This window comes from Glycine soja, chromosome 6 (assembly GCF_004193775.1).
Source record: "Glycine soja cultivar W05 chromosome 6, ASM419377v2, whole genome shotgun sequence".
NCBI classification, from domain to species: Eukaryota; Viridiplantae; Streptophyta; class Magnoliopsida; order Fabales; family Fabaceae; genus Glycine; species Glycine soja.
Window position 1 is genome coordinate 2,071,256 of NC_041007.1, and position 21,906 is coordinate 2,093,161.

The following is a 21,906-nucleotide window of genomic DNA, read 5'->3' on the forward strand; positions in this document are numbered from 1 at the left end:
TATATATATATATATATATATATATATGATACAATAATATATACGATATATATTACAATACTAATTTTAAGAAGAAGAAATAAAGTAGAAATCCTCAATTATAGTGAAGATAGTTAATTAGAAAATAATAGTATAATTTCATTCAAATACAAGATTTTCTAAGAGTCACGCAAAGACTACTTTGAACTGTTAAATAAAAGACTCGAATTATGGGATGCAAAATTATCATTGAAATCAAAATCATGACCTCGACAATGTGGAAGTTAAGTAAGATGGCAGTGGTTATGACGATCACAATATATGCAATATCTACATTGGATACATTGATACCACCATTCTCAACACAGATGCATGATCAAGTTAACGGAGGTGATGAACTTTATCATGCAGATGATTATGGCATTTGGAACCCTTCTCCTGGTAATTGGAGAAGAGGCAGGGGCGCTCCCATTCCTCATCAACAAGAGAAATTAAATCATCATCAGTAATGTATGCTTTTTAATTAAATTTCTGATCACCGCTGATTATCATGATAATGTTTTTGTTGTACTTGCATGGCTCAAAATAAATTATTATTATACAAATAATGTACCATATGACATTTGTTAGATCTCCAAATAATCACGCTCTTTCCATTACCGGGGTGCACTTTCTCTCTCTCTCTCTCTTTTTTTTTTCTTTCTATCTCGTGAAAAACTAATTCCAGTTTGTAAGATGCACAACGTTGCATGATCACATAGATCCATACCACTTCCGATAAAAAAAAAAAAAAAAATCCATACCACTTTGATATTACCAAGCATTTCACCCTGGATATTTAGAACTCCATTCTAAATTCGCATATGCTGAAAAAAAAAAGTGAGTAACAAGCTATTTGGGCCGGCAGCTTTTTTTTCTGCAAAATTGATAAAGCTACACAGGCAAGTTATATATATATATATGATTTGATCCACTTAACTCTTTTAAAATTATTTTTCATTCTCAACTATTCATTTTTATTTTTTTAATAATTATAATAAGTAATTAATTTGAATCATTAGAAAGAAAATAAATGATAAAAAGTTAAAATAACTCTAAAAGAAGAACTCTGAGTAAGTTGGTGCATATCTATCTATAAATGAAGGTGCGCATAATGGAACTCCAAATTAAATGTTGGTTTGGCTAAGTTTGAGTTTGAATTCTTATTAATGCTGTTGCATCGAGAGAGAAAATTTGACTATATATAATGCTATTGCATATATAATTTGATTCGAATTATTCAAAACCAAATAAATAGAAAAAAAAAACTAAGAACTGAAAGACTACTTTTCTTTAAAAAAAATATTGGATTGGATTATATTTTAGATTCTATGTTGAAAATCAATTAAATTCAAATTGTATGGAATTTTTGTTGTGTATTCAAAATCATTCAGTAGATAATTATATATATGAACATGTATTCAAGAATTTAAATGAACTAAAAAAATGTTTTCTATTGTGCATATGTTTTTTGATATATTGTAAAATTATTTTTAACTTACAGTTTAAATACAGACTTTGAATTATGTTACGAGTTTGACATTAAATTGATTTGTGTATTTCATAAGAGAAAAAAAGTGTTTTTAGTTCTACATTTTTTATATAACAATTTGTTAGTAGTACGGCTATTCGTGACAAAGGTCCTTCCTTCACGTGGTGATCGCATGTTCTAGTTGCATGGTTTCCCGCTAGCGCGAGAGGAAATAGGAAATAGCCATTTTCATTCGTCAAAGTCGGAAGCGAATTTGAAGTTTGAAAAAGTAAAGCCGTTTTACATTCTGATCTGACCCCATACTTGTTCTTCTTCCTCGGAACAACATTTTTGCGTTTCGATTATTGCATTCAATTTTCATTTCAATAAATGTCTTTGTTGCTTTTGGTTTTAAATTAAGCGATGGAGGAAAGCTCCTCAACCTTGTCGCGTACTCATAGACACGCTGCGGCTTCTCTGTTTGCTCTCGCATTTCACCGCTCTCAAATTCATCAAATTCGCATCTCTGGAATTGCTTCTGTTTCAAATAACCCCGAGCTTTGGATTAAGCACAATTCTGATTTGCTTTGCCCAATTTTTAGGTGTTCAATTTAACGCAACAAAATTAATTCTTTTAAGACTGCATTCTAATAATATAATTTGTTGATAAAAATTGACAGGTTCCTTGGAGTGGATGATCAGTCCTGGCATGGCCTAGAGGCAACTGCCACTTCCTCTTCCCAACTCGGGCATCACCTTGGATCTGTATGTTGTTCATTCCCTTCATTTTTATTTTCTATATTGTGGGTTAAAATTGATTCACAGCTTGCAAGTCACTTATTTTTTTTTTCTTGTTAAAATATAAGACTGAAAGGATGTTTGTTTCATTCCAGTTCTTGCAATTGCTGTCAGAGGAAGGTGATGCTACTACTCCTGAAGGATTGGATAAAGAATCCGCGTTGACCAAAGCCATTGATGCCTCGGCTATGAGCATGAACGATACTACTCCTATTGCCGATTCTCCAAGTGGTGACCATGGACTCAACACTAGAAGCCAAGATGATGTATGTGAAATTATGGAGACCTCAGCTTTGCTGCCTCTAAAGAAACAACCTTCTAATACACTAGAAATTGCAAGGTTTGAACAACCTTTGGCGGAGGCGAACCTTATCGGTTACGAGAAGAAAATGGCAGTTCTTTACGCACTTGTTGCAGCTTGTGTAGCAGATACTGACAAGTCAAGGCAGGGCTATGATGCTCGTCACCGTGTGGCTCTGCGGTTGCTTGCTGTATGGCTTGATGTCAAATGGAATGAAATGGTCCGTGTGCTTGGAACACTAGCATGCATTTCAAACACCATATGGTATTATATGTTGCGTTTGTGATGTGTGAATCTTATTTGTTACGTTTTTTATGTGTGAATCTTCATAGAAAAAAGTTTTCTCTCCTTAATGATGTGGTGCAGATAGTTTGTGATGTATTTATGTGTCTATGGTTTGGTGGTTTTAACAAACTGGGTTTTTGGGAAGCTCTCCGTTGCTGAAAGTTTACCTTCATTGTGATATTTTGCAGGAAGCAATGGAGTCTATGGTTGCTTTTTCTGTAATGAATTCTGTGAATAAAAAAGGTGCCAAGGAAGAAGAATCTGTAGGTTCAGAAACCAGCTGGGATAAATGGAAGCGTGGAGGTATCATAGGAGCAGCTGCTGTAACTGGAGGAACCTTAATGGCTATAACTGGTGGTATGTATCTGCTGCTTCATCTCTAACTCACAGGTAGATTTATCTAACCCAAGGGTGAGATAATATCAATATCTTAAAGTATTGAAATGCTTTGACAGGCTTGGCTGCCCCGGCAATTGCTCATGGATTGGGTGCTTTGGCTCCTACACTAGGCGGCATTGTTCCTGCCATTGGTGGTGGATTTGCTGCTGCAGCAACCGCTACAGGATCTGCTGTTGGATCTGTGGCTGTTGCTGCATCATTTGGAGGTGTGGAGGAGTAATTTGGTTAATACATGTTGTGAAAGCATTCATCTTCAATAGAACAACTAGAAATTTACATACAACCTATATATATTTGTGGCGAGAGGGACTTGGACAGTTATTCAATGTATGGGTTAATGCTCAGTTACCTGCTTCTTTTGTAATTCAGCTGCTGGAGCTGGCCTTACTGGGAGTAAGATGGCTACAAGAATTGGAAGTCTTGAGGAATTTGAGTTAAAAGGTGTTGGAGGCATTAATGAAGGCGTAAGTTCCAAAATGTAATTACATTATACTTATTTCTTTGGACTATTAGGAGTTTCGGGGTTTGGGTGAAGCAAGGACACTTGCACTTGGCAGGTTCACTAGGAGGCACTGTGTATTGTACATGACTTGATGATGAACTCAGAAGGATCTTATTATACTTACTTGTGACCTACCCTAGTATGATTTTTGAAATTTGAAGTGAAACCTTCCTTTTAATTTTTCAGCACCTAGCAGTTAGAATCTCCATTTCTGGGCTTGCATTTAAGGAGAAAGATTTTATAGAACCTTGGGAAGGTCTCAATGATAACATGGAGAGGTATGAAAAAAATATCCACTACAACTAGAATTTAGTTGCTGTAATGTACAGTACATATGTGCTCTTCTGTGATAAAAATGAAGTTTTAATTGTATCTTTGGATTCCTCTTTGTGGCAGTAGTTTTCTTGAGATACATTTTAATACATGTTTTTTATTTGCTAGATCGAGCAGAAGTCAATGACTCCAAAATTTCTTACACACTATCTAATAATTTAGTCGACTTGTTTTTTCATTAGTTTCTATTTTTATCTGAAATTTTATTCCTCATCTTTAATTGGTTATTTTCAGAAAACCACCTATGCTAATATGGAAGATTATGTAAATGCTCACAAGTCTTAAAGCTTATGGTGTCCTTCTATAGTAAATAACTTTTTCATAATGAATTACTAATTTCACTAAATGTTATATAATATCTGACAGAGTCAAACCTAGTCTTCTTGAAAGTTACATTAGCATTTCTTTTATACTAACAACCTGTGTGTATAGGTACGTGCTCCAATACGAGTCTAAAAATTTGATTGCACTGAGCACAGCCATCCAGGACTGGCTTACTTCACGTAGTTTCTTTGAACCCCTTATGTATGCTTGAGTAATGATAATAGATTTGACATATTCAAACTGAAGATATTTGGTGGTTAATATTGTAGTAATTGCAATCCAGTTGATGAAAGACGGTGCCATGCTGACAGTATTAAGCTCACTTCTGACAGCTCTAGCATGGCCAGCAACTTTAGTTGCTTCATTCGATATTATTGACAGTAAATGGGCAATTGCAGTGGACAGGTAAGTGCTTTTCTTGATTGTAGTATCCATGTAATGCAACTATGATAGTTATTTGAAGCAGCAAACACTTTGAGACCAAAATTTATTTTAAACACAGACACGATAGGTTGCTCTGAATTTCGGGTTATAGGCTTCCAAAGTACTCATGCTCTTCAGGATATATTATTTTTATTATTACTATTATGGACGTAATAAATGGTCTGTATCCTCTGATTCTGATAATCTGATCCATTCCATTTCCTTTGATTTAACCCACATGATCATTTAACTTAAACTAAAAGCAAAGATTCCAAATCTACATACATATTGATACATATGAATTCCAAATTCAAATCCGTTGATTGGGATGTGGATATCAAAGTTTGGGTAGTTGTTATGCTGTTAAATTTATCTTCACCTTGGAAAAGTATTAATAATTTTAAGGTGTGGTTTCTCTTGAATATTTGTTTTTGAAGGGGACAAAACTATGGTGCTTAGTATCCTGTTGTATGTCGTCTATTTATGACCATTTAATTTTTTTACATTATATTTAGCTTGGTTGTCCTCTTTGTTGAAGCAGATCAGACAGGGCTGGTAAGGTGCTTGCTGAAGTGTTGTTGCACGGCTTGCAAGGAAACAGGTGACACCAACTAGTATTATTGCAAAAGTTTGACAATAATGTTGCCTCATTGTATAATCTAATATATTTGGCAGCTTTCTATTTATGATCCAGGCCTGTGACACTAGTAGGTTTTTCATTGGGAGCCCGTGTTATTTTCAAGTGTCTCCAATGTTTGTCTGAATCCAAAGGAGACAATGGTAATCTAGAATCATCACCTCTTGCTTTCCTGTGTATTGGAATTTTGTTTTTGTATTGTTTGCTTTATAAATTCTTCATATTAAGCTGTCTTATTCAGCTGGAATAGTGGAAAGGGTTGTTTTCCTTGGAGCTCCCATCTCAATTGGAGAGGAAAATTGGGAGGCAGCTAGAAAGGTATTTGAAACTTCTCTGCATTTTTATTAATACTCCATCCATCAACTTTTTTCGTAAGTATTTAATGATCCTGTCACCATGCAGATGGTGGCTGGAAGGTTTGTGAATGCTTACTCTTCCAATGATTGGACGTTAGGCATAACTTTCCGTGCCAGGTATGTGTTATCTATATGATCTATGTAAGTTACACTAGCAAGATGTTGAACATTTAACTAATTCCTATGAGTCCACACAATTTTTTCATAACAATTCTTATAATCTATAAGACATAGGCAGGAAGAGAAGAGAAGAGAGAAAAATGATCGATAATTAAAATGAGTAATGTGATAGAGATAAGTGAAAAAATGAATTGTAACAAATATTTGAGAATGTCCTGTAAGTGTAATATAACTCAAATCTTATATAGAGCAAGGATAATAATCTATTTCACTGAAAGGTGGTAATAGATTCTTATGATGTGGCTGTCAATATTTACTATTTACTAAGATGCCCAGTCAGAATTTATCTACTAACATCGATCGTAGTCTGATATTCTAATTTCACGTCATTAGTTTACTTTGTTGAGCTGAAAATAAGCAAGTGGGAAATTAGATGAATAATCTGAAATGAATAACTTATATTTGTTTGTTACATCAATGTAATGAAAATATTGTTAGTATAACTCATTCTCACTCTAGCCCCCTTATCCGAGGGCATGAAATTGGAAGGAAATGAACGACTTTTCATCCATTTTTCACTTTCTAGTTTCTACAAATCATACTCATTACAGAGACCATAAGCTCGTAAATTTATTTTCAAATATTTTCACATGCACAGTTTACTCTCTCATGGATTAGCTGGAATCCAACCTGTTGATGTTCCTGGGGTTGAGAATGTAAGCTGTTTTCCCTCCTATGCTCAATGCAACGGTTTATTTAGCAACCATTTATTGCTTGAAGGTGCCATCTTTTTTTGTTGCTTTGCAGGTTGATGTGACACAACTTATAGAAGGTCACTCTTCCTACTTGCGGATGACACAAAAAATACTGGAGCAGCTTGAATTGGACAACTGTTGTGCTGTTTTCAAAAGTGGACAAGAAAATCCACAGGAAGAAAAGAGTTAGATTAAAGTAGTTATGAATTGTAACTGTCATAACAACATATTCGATAGGCTGCCATGTGAAGGGTAGTTAACAATAAACCATATAAATACAAGGGTCATAGTGTTTTGTAAATGACTCTCAATTAGTGAATAAAAGAGTTATCAGTTTTTTATTTTTGATTTTCTGTTTCTCTCATTCTACCAAAAGATGACTAAGACATGGAGAGGGAGTTTTGAAGATCTTCATGCTGTCTTCATTTTAATTTTTTTTTCCTCCTTCGAAAACCAAATGGAATTTTAGAAAAAAGGAGCTAAAAAAATTGTTGTTTTAATAAAGAAAACTTAAAGGAAGGAACTTTTAAAAAAACCAATTTAGGAGTTGACATGAAGATAGTGAAGCATTATATACAAGTTAAAAAAAAAGAATGATTAGTTGTAATTACATAACCAACTTACTACATTAGTGTGACATGATTCACACATAATCTAGTTCTTTAAGCATGTAATTGGAGTTCAATCTTAAATCCTTACATAAGGAATAACATTGCCGAGAAATCCCTTAAATTTATCTGAGTATTTTGATTAATTAGTTTTTGCCTTATAGGCAAATAATATCTTGGGTTTACCCAAAAAAAACAACTCGTTGCCTCTCTCTTGGCTGTCTAACTAACTTCTATATACAAAAATACACATAAGTTATGGATGCTCTAATAGGTGTTTTTGACTGAGAGTACTAATAACACACTTCTCCTAACACACTTTATTATTAATTAGAATTGATTGAAAATTAAAAAATCATGAAAATCATTTAATAAGATGTGAGATTCATGATTTTTTGTAATTTTTCATAAATTTCAATCGATAAGAGAGGATGTGTTCAACAGAGTATGTTGACATTTCTCTTTTACAAGATTTAAGAATTTTATGTTACTCAATAAATTTAAATTAAAAACTATTTTTGAATTTAGAATTTTATTAGATAACTTGAAAGCTAAGAATGCTAATTTTAATTTAAACTTTAAAGTAATTCTTAAATTAAAAAAAGGTCAAGCGATATAAAAAGACGACTTTAGATGTACCTTTCGTTAGCAGAGGAAGTTTGTGTTAATTTCTGTATGCTGCGGTGAAAAGGAAGATCCATATCTGACATGAAAATGGACAATAAGGGCAGGAAGCAAACTTATAGAGCTTTGTTTAAATGATTGGTGAAAATGGAAACTAGTAGGCTACCAGTTGAGTTGACAAATTTGTGTAAATGACCCAAGATGGAGCGCAGTGTGTGGCATGTGTCCATTGGCCACCGGCTTTTTCGGGTTGAATGCTAAAAACCAAAATGCCTCACGGGAAGTTACCAAAAGAAAACAGTTCAGAAAAGCTGAACATTATTAGGTATTTCATGGTCCAAATTAATATTCTTATAGCACATTCAAATTTTATAATTTATAATTAAGAAAAAATTAATAGCACTATTATGTATTATTTGTCTGCTGCCTCGACTAGTAAGATTACTTAATTAATAGCATAAATCAACAAAATTTCACATTGGGACTGGCGTATGATACCTGAATACTAGCTAGCTATAAGGTGCTTATTATGGACTATAGTACTGTTTTTTTTTTTTTAATTGGTTAGTTTATGCGTTATGGTTGGTTAGCTTGATATTGGGTTTCACGTGGATGGTGGAAGGTATGTGGGTATTTTTAAGTGACTAAGTTGCCTATCTGGTGTGGATGGTTTACGTACGCAGCAACCCAACTTTCCCACTACGCTACTATGTATTAATTAAGCATTCTTTCTCTGAAATCGTAGGCTTAAAGGCCAAGCAATCGTAACCCATACGACGTATATAATACCAGGTTGATGCGGGTAGTCAACTACCAACCAGTGCACTGATGATGCATTCTAATTAAGCCAATCATAAGGGTCCATCCTTAATTAGGGATGTAACTTTGTTGATTAACTTTAGGCATCTATCATTTTGTTTTTGTTTCTAAATATCTCTTGCTTCCTTCTGTTTATTAATTTATCCAAGTCCAACCCATTTTTAGGATTTACGTTTGTTATTTTCCATTATGATATATTGATATAACCATATAGGGATGCTAATATACAAAGACCCTGTTTCATGTAGCGGCATGTAATTAGGCTCTACGAGAATCTAACATTACCTTATACTGACATGGTGACATATATAAATGGTTAAAATGGACACAGACACTGTATAAGTAGCAATAACAAAAAAAAAAAAAAAACCACTGTATGAGTAGAATTAGATAAAGGTAAGGTACTCCAGGTATGTGAGTTGACTGACAAAGCACATATATAATTTGTGAGTTGGATCTTAGAAGTGTATGACTCATTTAAATGTAAGCTTATAGTAAGAGTTGGTTTGTATATTAATCCATGAGTTAAGTTTGCAAATTAATTTTTTGGTCATTCATATAAACTTATTTTTGATGATAAAAAACACGATTCAATACAGAGCACCTTAACCTAACTATAATAGTAGTATCATGGATGGCACTCCATTATTAGAAACCAACAAGGGGGGCCGGTTTGCAGTGTTAGTGGGAGACGTTTGGGGACAACCGGGGTTGTACTGCTTTCTAAGTACTAAAACATATATATTGCAAGTGGCTCGAGTGGGGACAAAGTGAGTACGAAGCCATCCTATAGCGTCCAACTTAACTGCTATATATCTTATACATTTCATTAGGTGGGAATGGACAATGTTGAGTTGTTGATCCGACATAGTAATAAAATTGTCACAACTACTACTACTGCATGTGTATATATCTTATGCCTTAAAGGACCGATGCAAGTAGGGGTGAGTATAGTACAAAATTTCGTTTTCTGTGGTGTGCCAAATTGAAGGATGGAGACGGCTTTGAGAAGAAGTTCAAGGGTCCTCTGTCTAATCCTTGCAATTGTTGGGCTTATTAGATGTGACAATGAGGTGATAAATGGCAACGCTTCTTCTAGTTCTAGTCCTAGTCAAGGCAACAATGCAACATTTGTAACTTTCCCAAGTCAAGGCGTAAATGAAGAAGTAGTAAAAGAAAAACACAACAGCTATTACAACAATAATAATAAAGTCCACGTCAAGAGTACTAGTTGGTATTATGGAGGAAGTGGAGGCGGTGGCGGAGGAGGAGGAGGTGGAGGTGGTTATGGATGGGGATGGGGTGGTGGTGGAGGAGGAGGAGGAGGAGGAGGAGGAGGAGGAGGAGGTGGAGGTGGAGGGGGAGGGGGAGGTGGAGGAGGAGGAGGCGGTGGTGGAGGAGGAGGAGGAGGCGGTGGTGGAGGAGAAGGAGGGTGGAAATGTGTTAAAAGGAAAGGAGGTGGAAGAGGAGCACATAATCATAATCATTATAATAAGAAAGGGATGTTAGATGAGAAAGAATATAGGGTGGGGGAGTATGCTGAATGCATGGCAAAAACCCGATGCCGGGGAATGAGGTTGGAATGCCCTCTTCATTGTGGTGGACCTTGTTACTACGATTGTCACCATATGTGTAAGGCCCATTGTCGCAGACCTTGAAAATCAATGCTGGCTCAAACCACCAATTCTCAAAATTTGCACCGATCACTCATCTACGTTTTGTTTCTGTAGGTACCAAAGTCTTTACAAGTTGATAATGATTTCAAAATTTTAGCACATGTGGTACTAATTACTAGTTAACCATTTTGTATAAGTTGACATTCCTTTTTTGTTTTTATCTTATATCATTTGCTATATATATACACACATTTTTTTCTGGATATTGATGAGCATTTGGTGTCTAAGGATATTTTTGACACTTTTTTATATTGATTGCATGTGTTTCGTTTTCTTACCAATATTTAGGACAATTTTTTAACAAGGATTTTTTTAAGTTTGGTTTTTAAATTCAAGGAACGTTTACGAAAAATAATTGTAATAGTGAATCCTATCAAGCTTGTACTTAATAGATGTTATTCGCTAAACAATAGCATCGTTGTCAGATGTTATAGATGCTGATAAACTCTTGCCACTGCATATATTCAAGCTAATTAATCTCATACTACATTCGTCTATTATAAAGTAGATTGGTATATATATCTTAGAGATTGAGTTTTGTACCTACAACTATGTTAAATTAATTAATATTTAAAAAATATTTTTTTTATATTGTTAACGTTATTCATGATAATTTTATTCGATTCAAATGAATTATTTCAATAAAAAATAACTATAATCTAAAAAAAAATATCTTTAATCGCAATTTTATTCCTAAATTAAAAATCAAACCTCGTGCTTTAGTCAAGACAAATATGGAATCATATTGTTTAATTGATTAGTGTGTGAGCTGGCCATCCACTACGTAAAATTAATTAAGACAAAACAAAGTCCGCAACCATATATGTTAGAACTTAGAACATTAGGACTGCAGAATATGCGGAGAATGCAGCAAAGGGTTCTCCTCTATTAGAGAATTTTGCAGAGTATATACATAGCACGTGATTCACCACACTCCGCATGCGGAATCTTTACCTTTTGTCCGGAAAAAAAAAATGTAAGGGTAATTATATTTGAATATCCATAAATTCTAAACACCCTGTCAAGAAATGATTCTTTAATTTTCTTACAAATTCTTCTACTATCTTTTATATTAAGTTTTAAATATGTGTTATGAGTAATGTTATAACTTTTTATTAATTTTTCCTATAAATCCTTTCACTACCTTTAATATAATAAGTATTGAATAAAAAATAAAATGTCTTGGAAATATAAAACACATTCCTTACTCACCATAATAGGATAATAGGAGGATTTGTAAGAATATTTAAAATTATTCATGTTTTATAATTTCAATCTCTAAAACAATAAATATTTTTACTTTTCAATTAATATTTACTACGCGCGACAGGTAGTAGCAGGATATAACATTATTCATCAAATTAATCATTTATTTTTTTCTCTCTATCTTTCTCTTTCAAGATAAGGAGTGTCTAACAAATATTTTTTAAATAATTAACCTTTTTTAAGATAAGATACATTCATTCACCAATGTTAAACAAAATATCAATATTTTTTTTACCGAACCAATATATTATTTTATAAATAAAATATTTTTTTTAACGTAACAATAAATAAAGAAGGAATAAGTGTATGTAAATGCCTTTTAACATTATTATTTGGCTTAAATATGAATATGGTTTATGTAAGTTAACGTTGTTCTATTATAAAAATCTTAATGTATAATATATTTATTAATTTTTATAATAATTATTTTAAAAACATATAAAATAATATTTAAGACTCATTGACTGTGTAAAAAAAAAATTGACCCTGGGAGCCTATTAAATTCAATAGAATCATGTGCCTAAATTTTTTGGTTATTTCATGGGAATACGAGAAGAATAAAAATCAAATAAAGATCTTTGTCACCACAAACAAATTATATATATACAAATTAATGTACATGCCATTCAATCCAAAACATGATGACATTAGATTTTAGGAATTTTCTCCGTTATATGTTATTTAACTTTTTTATTTTTATTTCATGCTAATCTTTACACTGAATTCCAATATTATTAAATTTCATATTTAATCAAAATATAATTAAATCTATTTTTTTAAAAATAATGTGCTTAGACAATTACTAAAATAACTTGCTCGTACTTTTACTAATTACATATTCCATTAGGAAATTCACCAAGCTATTCGTTATAACGTAATCTCAAATTATTGATAGAGTTAACATAATTGAAATTAACTAGCAACTTTTTGGGAGTAAAAACGAGTTGGATAATGTTAAGCTTTAAAAGATTTAAGTCAAGCCTTTTTTCAAATTTTATTTACTCGATATATGTATGCACTTATTTTAAGGTTTGATCTTTAAAACATTTAACTGAAAAATTATTTAAAAAGTTAGTTTATAATAAGATCTTCTACTTTTAAGTAAGTCAAAATAATGTATAACTAATTAATAAACTTATACTTTTAAATAAATATATAATTTCAAATATTGAAGTAAAATATTTAATCTATAAATATTATAAGTTGATTAAGTGAATTTAAATTAGATATTAACTTTTAACCTAACCTATATAAAGGACAAGATGATCTTTTTTTGGTAGCAAGGACAAGATGATCTATTTTCATTACTATCATTTATTTGTGAATCCAATCATCACGAGCACTTTTCGATAAATCAACTCCGTTAATTAAGCATAGAGATTACAATAATTAATGTCAATAATCGTCAGCATTTATGTGTAACATTGTGAATGTAAAAAGTAAAGGAATCTTTGAATCAGCCAACTCCGAAAATTTCACAAATCACAAGTACTGATTTTTTTTTTTACAGAAAAATAAAATAAAACGAAAAAGGTGTTGCCATTTACCCTCGCAACAGACTTTGCCTTACATTAGTCTATGTGGTGATTCTAATGCTCTTTGGTAATGGTAAAGATGAAAGAAATAAGATAGATGAAAAAAAAGTAAAAATATGTAAACAAAATAAAGTGAAAAAGTAAAGATATTTCATTCAAGAAAAATAAAAAACAAATGAAGAAAAAAAAATAAAAGAGGTAAAAAATAATATAGTGAATTCAATCGATTTTAAAATTATTTCTTCTCTAATTCTCATCTATCAAACACTGACACTTATTTTCGTCTCTTCAAAATTATTTCTCTTTTTCAAATCAAAGAAATTATAAGAGTTTCATATCAGTTAATTTTCTAGTTTGTTGAACTCTGTTTAACAAATTTCTAATCTCTTAATATTTTTGAAAATAATGTAAAAGTTTTTAAACATTTTTAATTTTTTAATTGAACCTTAGATTTCTTTAGTTAATATTGAATAAGTATAATGTATTATTTGTAAATCAAACATGTTTGATTCTAAAATGCATATTTAAAAATAAAAAAACTGAAAACTTTGTAAGATTGATCCGAATAGAACAAGAATTATAATCTCATCATGTGAAGGAGTGGAAGACAAAGTAGCCGTTTCTGACTTTTTAGAGTTTCTTAACCCATTGACATTATAGACCTGTTTGGGTAAGTTTTTTTAGAAACATTTCTAAAAGAAGAAAAAAGATGAGATGAATTTTTCTATAAACAAGAATAAGTTCTCCAGTTAATTTTTAGAAGCTCACCAATATAATTTCTCTAAAAGATGAGATGACCTCTACAAATTAGTTAATGGAAAATTCATTTTAATTAATGGAGAATCTCATTTCATCTTTTTCTTCTTATTTTCTTATTCTAGAAGTACTTCTAGAAAAGCTTACACTCAAACAGGTCCTATATTGCTGGATAACTGGAAAAGTTACTTTCACTGTTACCGACTTTAAGCTGTTGGTAAGAACACACACGCACGGGCAAACTTCAACACACAAATTTGACGTTCTGCTATTGAGACGCCACCGCCACTACCATGTTACATATGATGATATGAAGAATTGAAAAATCGATTAACTCTCTCCATGAAGATTCTTTAGTGTTTATAACAAAAGGAAAACAAAATGACAAGGCTAAAAAGAAGGAAAATTATACATTTGACAGTGCAATTTTGTACACTTTCCTGTCGATAATTTATTCTAGTTTTATATTTTCCTTTGTCAGCATCAGTGTTTTTCCTTTTGTGAGAGCTAGATTTGACAAGATTTGATACTTTTCTGGCCAATCAAATATCAACAATAATTGTTGACAACGTGATGGTCAATAGTAGCCTAGTGCTTGATTTAACTAATCCTGTATTTTCATCCGGAACCCGGTCTTACAAACTATTTTACCTGCTCATGTCGTTTATTGCCGAAGCTCTGAACAATCCTTGCCAAAACCAAGTTTAACACTATCATTTTTCACTAATAAACAGCCAATTTTGAAACGCAAAAAAAAAGAAAAAAAATGAGGATATGGTTGCAGTCGACCAAGTTCCTAGTTCCTACGTTAAATCAAATCCATTTGCATGTATGCAAATTTTTTATAATTAGAACATTTGACTTTCTATAATATTTTTATTTTTTTAATCTAAAATTTTATAAATAAAAAAAGTGATTGAAATGAGAAATTTTTGCGAGATATCCCATTCCCATGACCAAAAAGGAATGTCAAGTTAATAGTTTAATGTCAGGTTAATAGTTTAATTCTATTGATGAACGTTATTATATTAAATTGTAGGCACGAATTTTTTTACGGTAACTTATGCACACCCAGGCTTTTGGCGGATTTTCGTTTCATTCTTTAACTTTTTAAGTTATTTAATTTATTTATTAACCAGTACAAAATTACTACTTTGAATTTATACAAATTCGCGAATAAAATATTCATTGCTCTACTATAAATAAAAAAGAATCACTAATGATCTCCCCAAAAAATAATAAGACATACCTTAAGGTTACTTTTGTTTACTTCTCATTTTTTGGTTTAAAATCTGTTTTCTGAAACAAGTATTTTAAAAAATAAAAAATAAAAATAGTTAATAAATATTTTCTCATCTTGTTCAATTATTTAGTTACATTTTGAACACTAATCTGCTTTTAAAAATAGAAATCAACATTTGTTTTTGCAACATTTGTTTTTGCATTTCTCTGGCTAAGATTTGAGTTTTAATTTAACAATTAATCTTAGAATATGGATTTTTAATTTTATAAAATTAACTTGCAAAGTAATTTTTATCCTTACTATTGTAAATTAATTATATCACTAGAATTTTCAACAGAACCACCTCATGTCCATATTGGACATGTTGAGTATGAAGGTTGTAGGATTGATCATCTACTAATAGTTCAATAATGATAACAAATAATGAGATAGGTTCAACAAATTGTTAAGAAATATTCTCTAATTTCATTTTAAAATATGAATTTGAATTTAGCTTAATCTTCTTATAAAATTAATTTATAAGGAAAGAATTATTTCTTATTTATACATTTTAATTTAGACATATTAGTAATGAATGAGAAATATTCAACAACTAAAGCATTGAAATTTCGTTCTCATAAAAAAAATAAGTAAGTTCTTGGATTTTTTTTTTCCATACATACAACAATTTTTTTTTACCAAAATATACAACTCTCCCCATTATTTACATAAATATGCATATTTATTATTTACACTGTAATTTTGAAAAAAAATTGGTTTTTTATGTTGAGAATTCAGGTCTCCCAACCCAAATTCTGGACGTTCTTTTTCATTTCTTTTAATCTTAAAAAAAATATTTTTTAAAAATATAAATAAAGGAAATTAGTGAAATTAGAGAAGATTATGATATAATTTTATAGTTATAATATAAGTATTTTTTAGTTAAATATATGTGTCGTTGGCGGTTTTGTTTTCTTATGTATGTTAATTAAAAAAATGAGAAAATTAGTTAGTAGTATTGAAACAAATTAAAAAAATACAATGAATAAATAATTGATACATCTTTCTTATATAATACACATAAATAAATAGTGCGGTGGTTTAGATGATAAACGAGAATAACAAACTATACTAAAAATATAATTGTTCAATATCCAAACTAGTTGATTATTCAAAAAGTAAGTGACCATATCCTTCCAGAAGTTCAAGTTAAGCAAGTTAATTTTTTTTACTATCAATATATTTCATTTTACATCATTTATAAATTAATAAAACATTCTTCAACTATATAATTTTTAACTAATATAGATCTTCAAAACTAAGTTACACTGTATTATCTTTAACTAATTTTGTTTAACTTCATAATCTTCTCTAATTTTATTAATTTCCTTAATTTATATTTTTTTAAAATTATTTTTAAATTAAATAAAGCACATTAACGTAAAAAAATCAAATTTTTTTCAAAATTATAGTGTAAATTCAGATCTCCCAATCCCAAATTTATACAATGAATAGTAAACATGTATACTTGTGTAAATAATGGAGGGAATTGTATGTTTTGGTAAAAAAAAAAAAAATTGTTGTATATATGGGAAAAAAATCACCTTGTTCATGTAATACTCCCAAAGATGGGATCAAGGCAAAGCTAAGATAATGTGATCTAACCCAGCTTGAAAGTGCAAAATGGTGAAGATATCGCCTAAGTCTTCTTCCGGTTCATTTATGCAATGTTAATTAAGACTTGAGTCATCTTTTAACATGTAGCAGAAACAATTAATCTGAACCCAGAGAGCTCTTAAAACATAGACATTTACAATTTGGAAGAGATACATCAACTTATCGAGAACGCAAGAGGGAATTAAGTAGCTAGAAGAGTAGTGTAGTACTCAGGAAGGAGGAGAGGGACAAAAAAACAAAGAAAACCAAATTAAGAATAGAGTGAAATTAAAAGCCACATAAGGTGGTTAGCTTGATAGCTAGCTGTAACTGTTTTACCATAGAAGCCTGGATCTCTTATTATTAAACACATTGCTGGGAGGAGTCATCTGTGGAACTAATAAACTATCATCCCCAAAACTTGATCTAATGCTAGTTTCCCATGTGTCTTTGTACCCACTCTGCTGATCCATTTGTACTGAAGATGGTGCTTGAGGAACCCAGATCCCTCCGGCTGAGAACGAAACCATGTTTCCCTCACCAAACATCGACAACATCATGTCATCACTATTCTGTAATTCATCATCAATGTATTAGTCTCAGATCCAATCAATAATTGCTGGAAGGCGTTGTATTAGAGTTTGACTAAACTAACCTTGGAGCAAGCAAAGGGAAGAGAATGTGAATCGAGGAAATCTTCGAACTCCATGCCTGGGATAGTGTTTATCAAGTATTCTGATATGCTGCTACCTGTGAAACCAGTTTGTTGTTGTGGTTGTTGATTTGTTAGGGAGTTTCCACCTGCAGGCTTAGGAGGTGTTGAAGGAGAATCGAGGGCAGAAAACTTAATCCCAGTGAGAAGAAACCTGTTATGGTTCTTGGTGAGGTCGTTGGCAGAATGAACGGGCACGTCACACTCTTTGCACAGAATCGCTCTATCTTGCTGACAAAACACAAAGGCTCTTCTCTCCTGGCAAACATCGCAGAGAGGAAAATGTTTTGCAGAGGGGTGGCTGAGGGAGAAGCGTTGGTGTTTGGAGGCGAGCTTGTTGGCGTGGTGGACGCGGTGGTCGCAGCCGTCGCATAGGGCGGCTTCGTCGGCGGTGCAGAACAACGATGCCTGCTGTTTGTTACACACGTCGCACTGGATCTTCATGACTAATAACTTGTTTCAGATTAATAGAAAGGAGGATTTGAATTGGTTGAGAATGAGAGATTCTAATAATCACTCACCCACGGTTAAATTAAATACAATACACTCGAGACGAGTCTAATCACTCGAGTAAGAAACGCGAGTTAGGGTGTCATGTTTCACCTTCTTACAAAACTTAATGTGACTTCCAGAGATTAAATATCTGTCTTCAGTCTTCACCCAAACAGAATCAGCTCTTATTGCCCTTTTATAATTTAATCACACTATTCTCCCTCCATCCAAACAACTTTTTCTTTCCCTTTATGTTGCTACAATACACCAGTTTATTAGTACTAGTTGTTATCGCTATAAATACATGTCTAAGAATAATAAATGTACTATATTTTTAAATTATAATTTTCTTAAAAGGAAATAATATCTTACTTATAGTTTATAGAATTTCTAAAATGATCTGTATAAAAAATATTTACATATGAGCTCATATGAGCTAAATGAGCTAAATATTCATAGACTTCATCATCAATAGAATTAGATCGTTTTCGTTTTTCTGTTATAATCCACACAAATTTACATGTTTTTTATTAACAACTATAGTGACAAAGTGTCTAGCCTAAGTATTTGATAAATATATATATATATATATATTAATTAATTAATAAAATACGGAACTTTGGTTTGAGTATACTAGAAAGATGCTGTATATTTTTTATAATTCCTTTTCACGAGTTAGCGATTACACCATGTATTTAATCATATCATATTAATTATTAACAAGTCATGATTAGATACATAACTGTAGTTAACATAAAAGTAAATCTACACAAATTCACGTGATTCGCATGTTTTTAAGTTTTTAACGATCACAATGACGAAGTCTCTTGCGTAAGCATTTGTTATTAATATATATAAAGGGTTAATGATTAATGTCTTAAAAATGTCCTAACCTTATTTTAGTTCCCTACTTTTAAAAGGGAAAAGATTGGTAAACACTTTAACATTAATTAACATATAAAATGAAAAGTTATAAAAGAAGGAAAATATAAATATAATAAGTGATATGAATTAATATTTGATAATAACATATATAATGAAATAAAAAGAGTCAAATATGTGTTTATAATATAGTGTTCTCATATAATTACTTTTAATTTTTTGAAAAATTAATTTTAATCTTTATATTTTTTAAATAACATTTATAAAGATTTTTTTCCATTTTTTATTTGAATATGTATTTGATTGACATCTTAAATCATTTTTTAGGTATAAAAATTTCTTTTTTTTTTGTCTTCACCCTCTCTTATTCCTTTTTTTTTTTTCTTTCCTTCTTTGCCGTCACCCTCTCCTCCTTCCCTCCCTTCTGCGTGCACCCCCTGGTTGTTCTTCCTTGCTTGCTAACAATTGCTTCCCTCCCGTGCGGATGTTGTGAAGAGAGAAAGTTAAAAATCAATTTTTTTTTTTTTGCAATTATTACTGATTTTAGGAGTTCTGGTAGGAAAAACTGAATTTTCTAGTAGACATTCAACAAAATGTTCCATAAATAAATTTTAGTAAGATCAGATATTAAATATTAAGACTAAAATCTGCTTATAATAACCCTTATTAAAGATGCTCTAAGGATTATTTTTTTCTTTAAAGGAGGTTGATGGATCTTTTGATATTTATTGTAAGAGGTTTCCAAGTGGAAGATCCATCATACACGCATTTATATTAATTATGCGCCCAACTGTGAATATCGTCAATGACTCATACCAAGTGTTAGAGGATAATTCATAATTAGCGACGACGTGGCCGGGAGGTATAAAGTGTAGGACTCGCAAACATCATAACTTATCAAAATTATCTGATTTAAAATATAGAGGAAAATAAAATTGTACTATTTATTATTCATTTGAATTAAAATATTAAAATACATTTATTTTAAATTTTTTCTAAAAATTTCTTATTGATAAACAATACGATGGAAGTAACCAACGTTTCGTACTCTTGTGCCTGCTAATTTGCTAAATACAACACTGCTCTTTCCAAACTTTATAAAAAGAGACTTTCCCCTTATTTAAACATTTAAATATAAAAAATGTTATAAACTGAGACACAACTTCATAATGACACTCAAGATTTAAAAGCAATTCGATTCAACATCCAATAGATAAGAAACATGTTCCATAACATTAAATGCATAATATTCAACTGTTTAAATCATGTTACTGTCAAATATATTTTTTTCGGAGAAATGATTCTTGAACACTCTTCTAGTGTCAATTGTCCAAATACCTTCAAAGAGATAGGAAGAAAAAATAGAAAAAATGATTCATATTATTAGTGATATTATAAAATAAAAAAAATAAAAAAAAGTATTATTAGTGATGTACGTCCATATACTAACATTTTTTTCTGAACACTTCATAAACAAATAATCAATCATTTTCATAATATTTATTGTTAAAAAAATAAGTAAACTGAGTTATTTAGACTTGAGATACAAGTTATACAATATTATAAAAACATGCATTCTCTCTAATCCTTCACTTATTGATTTTAAATCTTTACTAATTTAAACATTGAAAGCCTTGCAAGTAAAGTTTCCACCATTATTGTGTAAATTAAAAAATAAAAAATAAAAACTTCCCACCATTCTTGACGGGATGAAAATCCTCTACGCAGCCATAATCAAATATCATCCTCTCAATACTACTGTTGAGTTTAGACATGCCATGCGACGTACACGATCATACCCCATAAAGTGTATAAATTAAGAACACAATTAATTGTAAATATATGTTGATTTGATTTTACATTTTATCATTTTACACATTTTCATTTTAAAAGAACCATAACCTTATGCAGTATATAGTTAACAATGAATGAATTAGTCAACAATAGTCAATTGTGCCACAATATAACTCAATTGGACAATTTAAAAGCACTCAAACATTAAGCTTGAAAAGATTAAATGATAATATAAAAAGATGAGTATAATCATTATATTATCATTTAATTACAAATTATTATTTAAAAAATCAATAAATTTATTATATATGATAAGTTGTGATTGAATGAGTGTATAAAATTTTTATATTTTAATTAATATTTCAATCCTATTGTATATTAAGAATTTTGTTTATACAATATTGGTTTTTTTTGGCGGTGATTGTTGAGGTGTGAATTTAGTTGGGATTTTTTCAACCACTTTGTCTCGTGCCTTCATTTTTTTTTCAAGTCTTTTGCTTAAAAAAACAAGAATTTTGTTTATGGACACTAACTCACATGTTTCCAATAAAATTTGATCTTATTAACACATTATTTTTATGAACAAAACAAAATTAGCCGAATTAGGCACAGGTTGTGTCCAACACAAGACACCAAAACAAATGAATTATTGAAATCCAACGGTGATTAATTCTAAGGAAAAAAAGAACTCAAATGTAAACCAATTGCATATTTTACATAAAAACATCCCGTTAGCTACAATTGTTAAGTCACATTAACACATAAACTAATGAATGACATAACATAATAAAATAGAATATAATAAAAAAAAACATAACATGATAAAATAGATAGTACTTCTTGTTGAAGATTTATGTGAAAATGTTTTATAGAGACATGCAATATTTATAAATTAAATATATTTTATAATTTATAATTTTTAGCATGTAGCGCGCTGCTTCCACTTTTTCAAAATTTACCATGATTTTGGGTCCCAAAATCAATTCTGATAACTGTCACATGCTATAATTTATTTCAAATGAAAATAAAGTTAAACAACCAAATTTTAAATGATTGGTACAATTAGAACATTATACTAATACAAACCATATTTAAATATATAAGAAAATGATATCAATCATTTACCAGTTGTTCTTAACTTC

The 21,906-nt window shown here is 30.8% G+C and overlaps 3 protein-coding genes across 3 annotated transcripts; 2 read left to right on the top strand and 1 right to left on the bottom strand.

The window, feature by feature from the left end:
• The first annotated feature begins 1,912 nt into the window (after positions 1 to 1,912).
• LOC114414106 (transmembrane and coiled-coil domain-containing protein 4-like) lies at positions 1,913 to 6,985 on the top strand. The gene is made up of 15 exons (XM_028378458.1): positions 1,913 to 2,091; positions 2,170 to 2,254; positions 2,383 to 2,808; positions 3,062 to 3,230; positions 3,329 to 3,478; positions 3,642 to 3,736; positions 3,961 to 4,052; positions 4,540 to 4,610; positions 4,701 to 4,836; positions 5,396 to 5,455; positions 5,549 to 5,634; positions 5,733 to 5,809; positions 5,894 to 5,964; positions 6,626 to 6,683; positions 6,775 to 6,985. The coding sequence occupies exons 1-15, from the start codon at positions 1,913 to 1,915 to the stop codon at positions 6,910 to 6,912; spliced, it is 1,893 nt and encodes a 630-aa protein (XP_028234259.1). The 3' UTR covers positions 6,913 to 6,985.
• Positions 6,986 to 9,765: 2,780 nt separating this feature from the next.
• LOC114414094 (glycine-rich RNA-binding protein 1-like) lies at positions 9,766 to 10,652 on the top strand. The gene is made up of 2 exons (XM_028378445.1): positions 9,766 to 10,231; positions 10,292 to 10,652. Exons 1-2 carry the CDS (start codon positions 9,766 to 9,768, stop codon positions 10,429 to 10,431), a joined length of 606 nt encoding a protein of 201 aa, XP_028234246.1. The 3' UTR covers positions 10,432 to 10,652.
• A 6,263-nt stretch (positions 10,653 to 16,915) lies between these two features.
• LOC114414612 (B-box zinc finger protein 21-like) lies at positions 16,916 to 18,300 on the bottom strand. Its single transcript, XM_028378929.1, has 2 exons — positions 17,540 to 18,300; positions 16,916 to 17,456 (listed from the first exon to the last, which is right to left on the bottom strand). The coding sequence occupies exons 1-2, from the start codon at positions 18,038 to 18,040 to the stop codon at positions 17,220 to 17,222; spliced, it is 738 nt and encodes a 245-aa protein (XP_028234730.1). The 5' UTR covers positions 18,041 to 18,300; the 3' UTR covers positions 16,916 to 17,219.
• Positions 18,301 to 21,906: the final 3,606 nt, after the last annotated feature.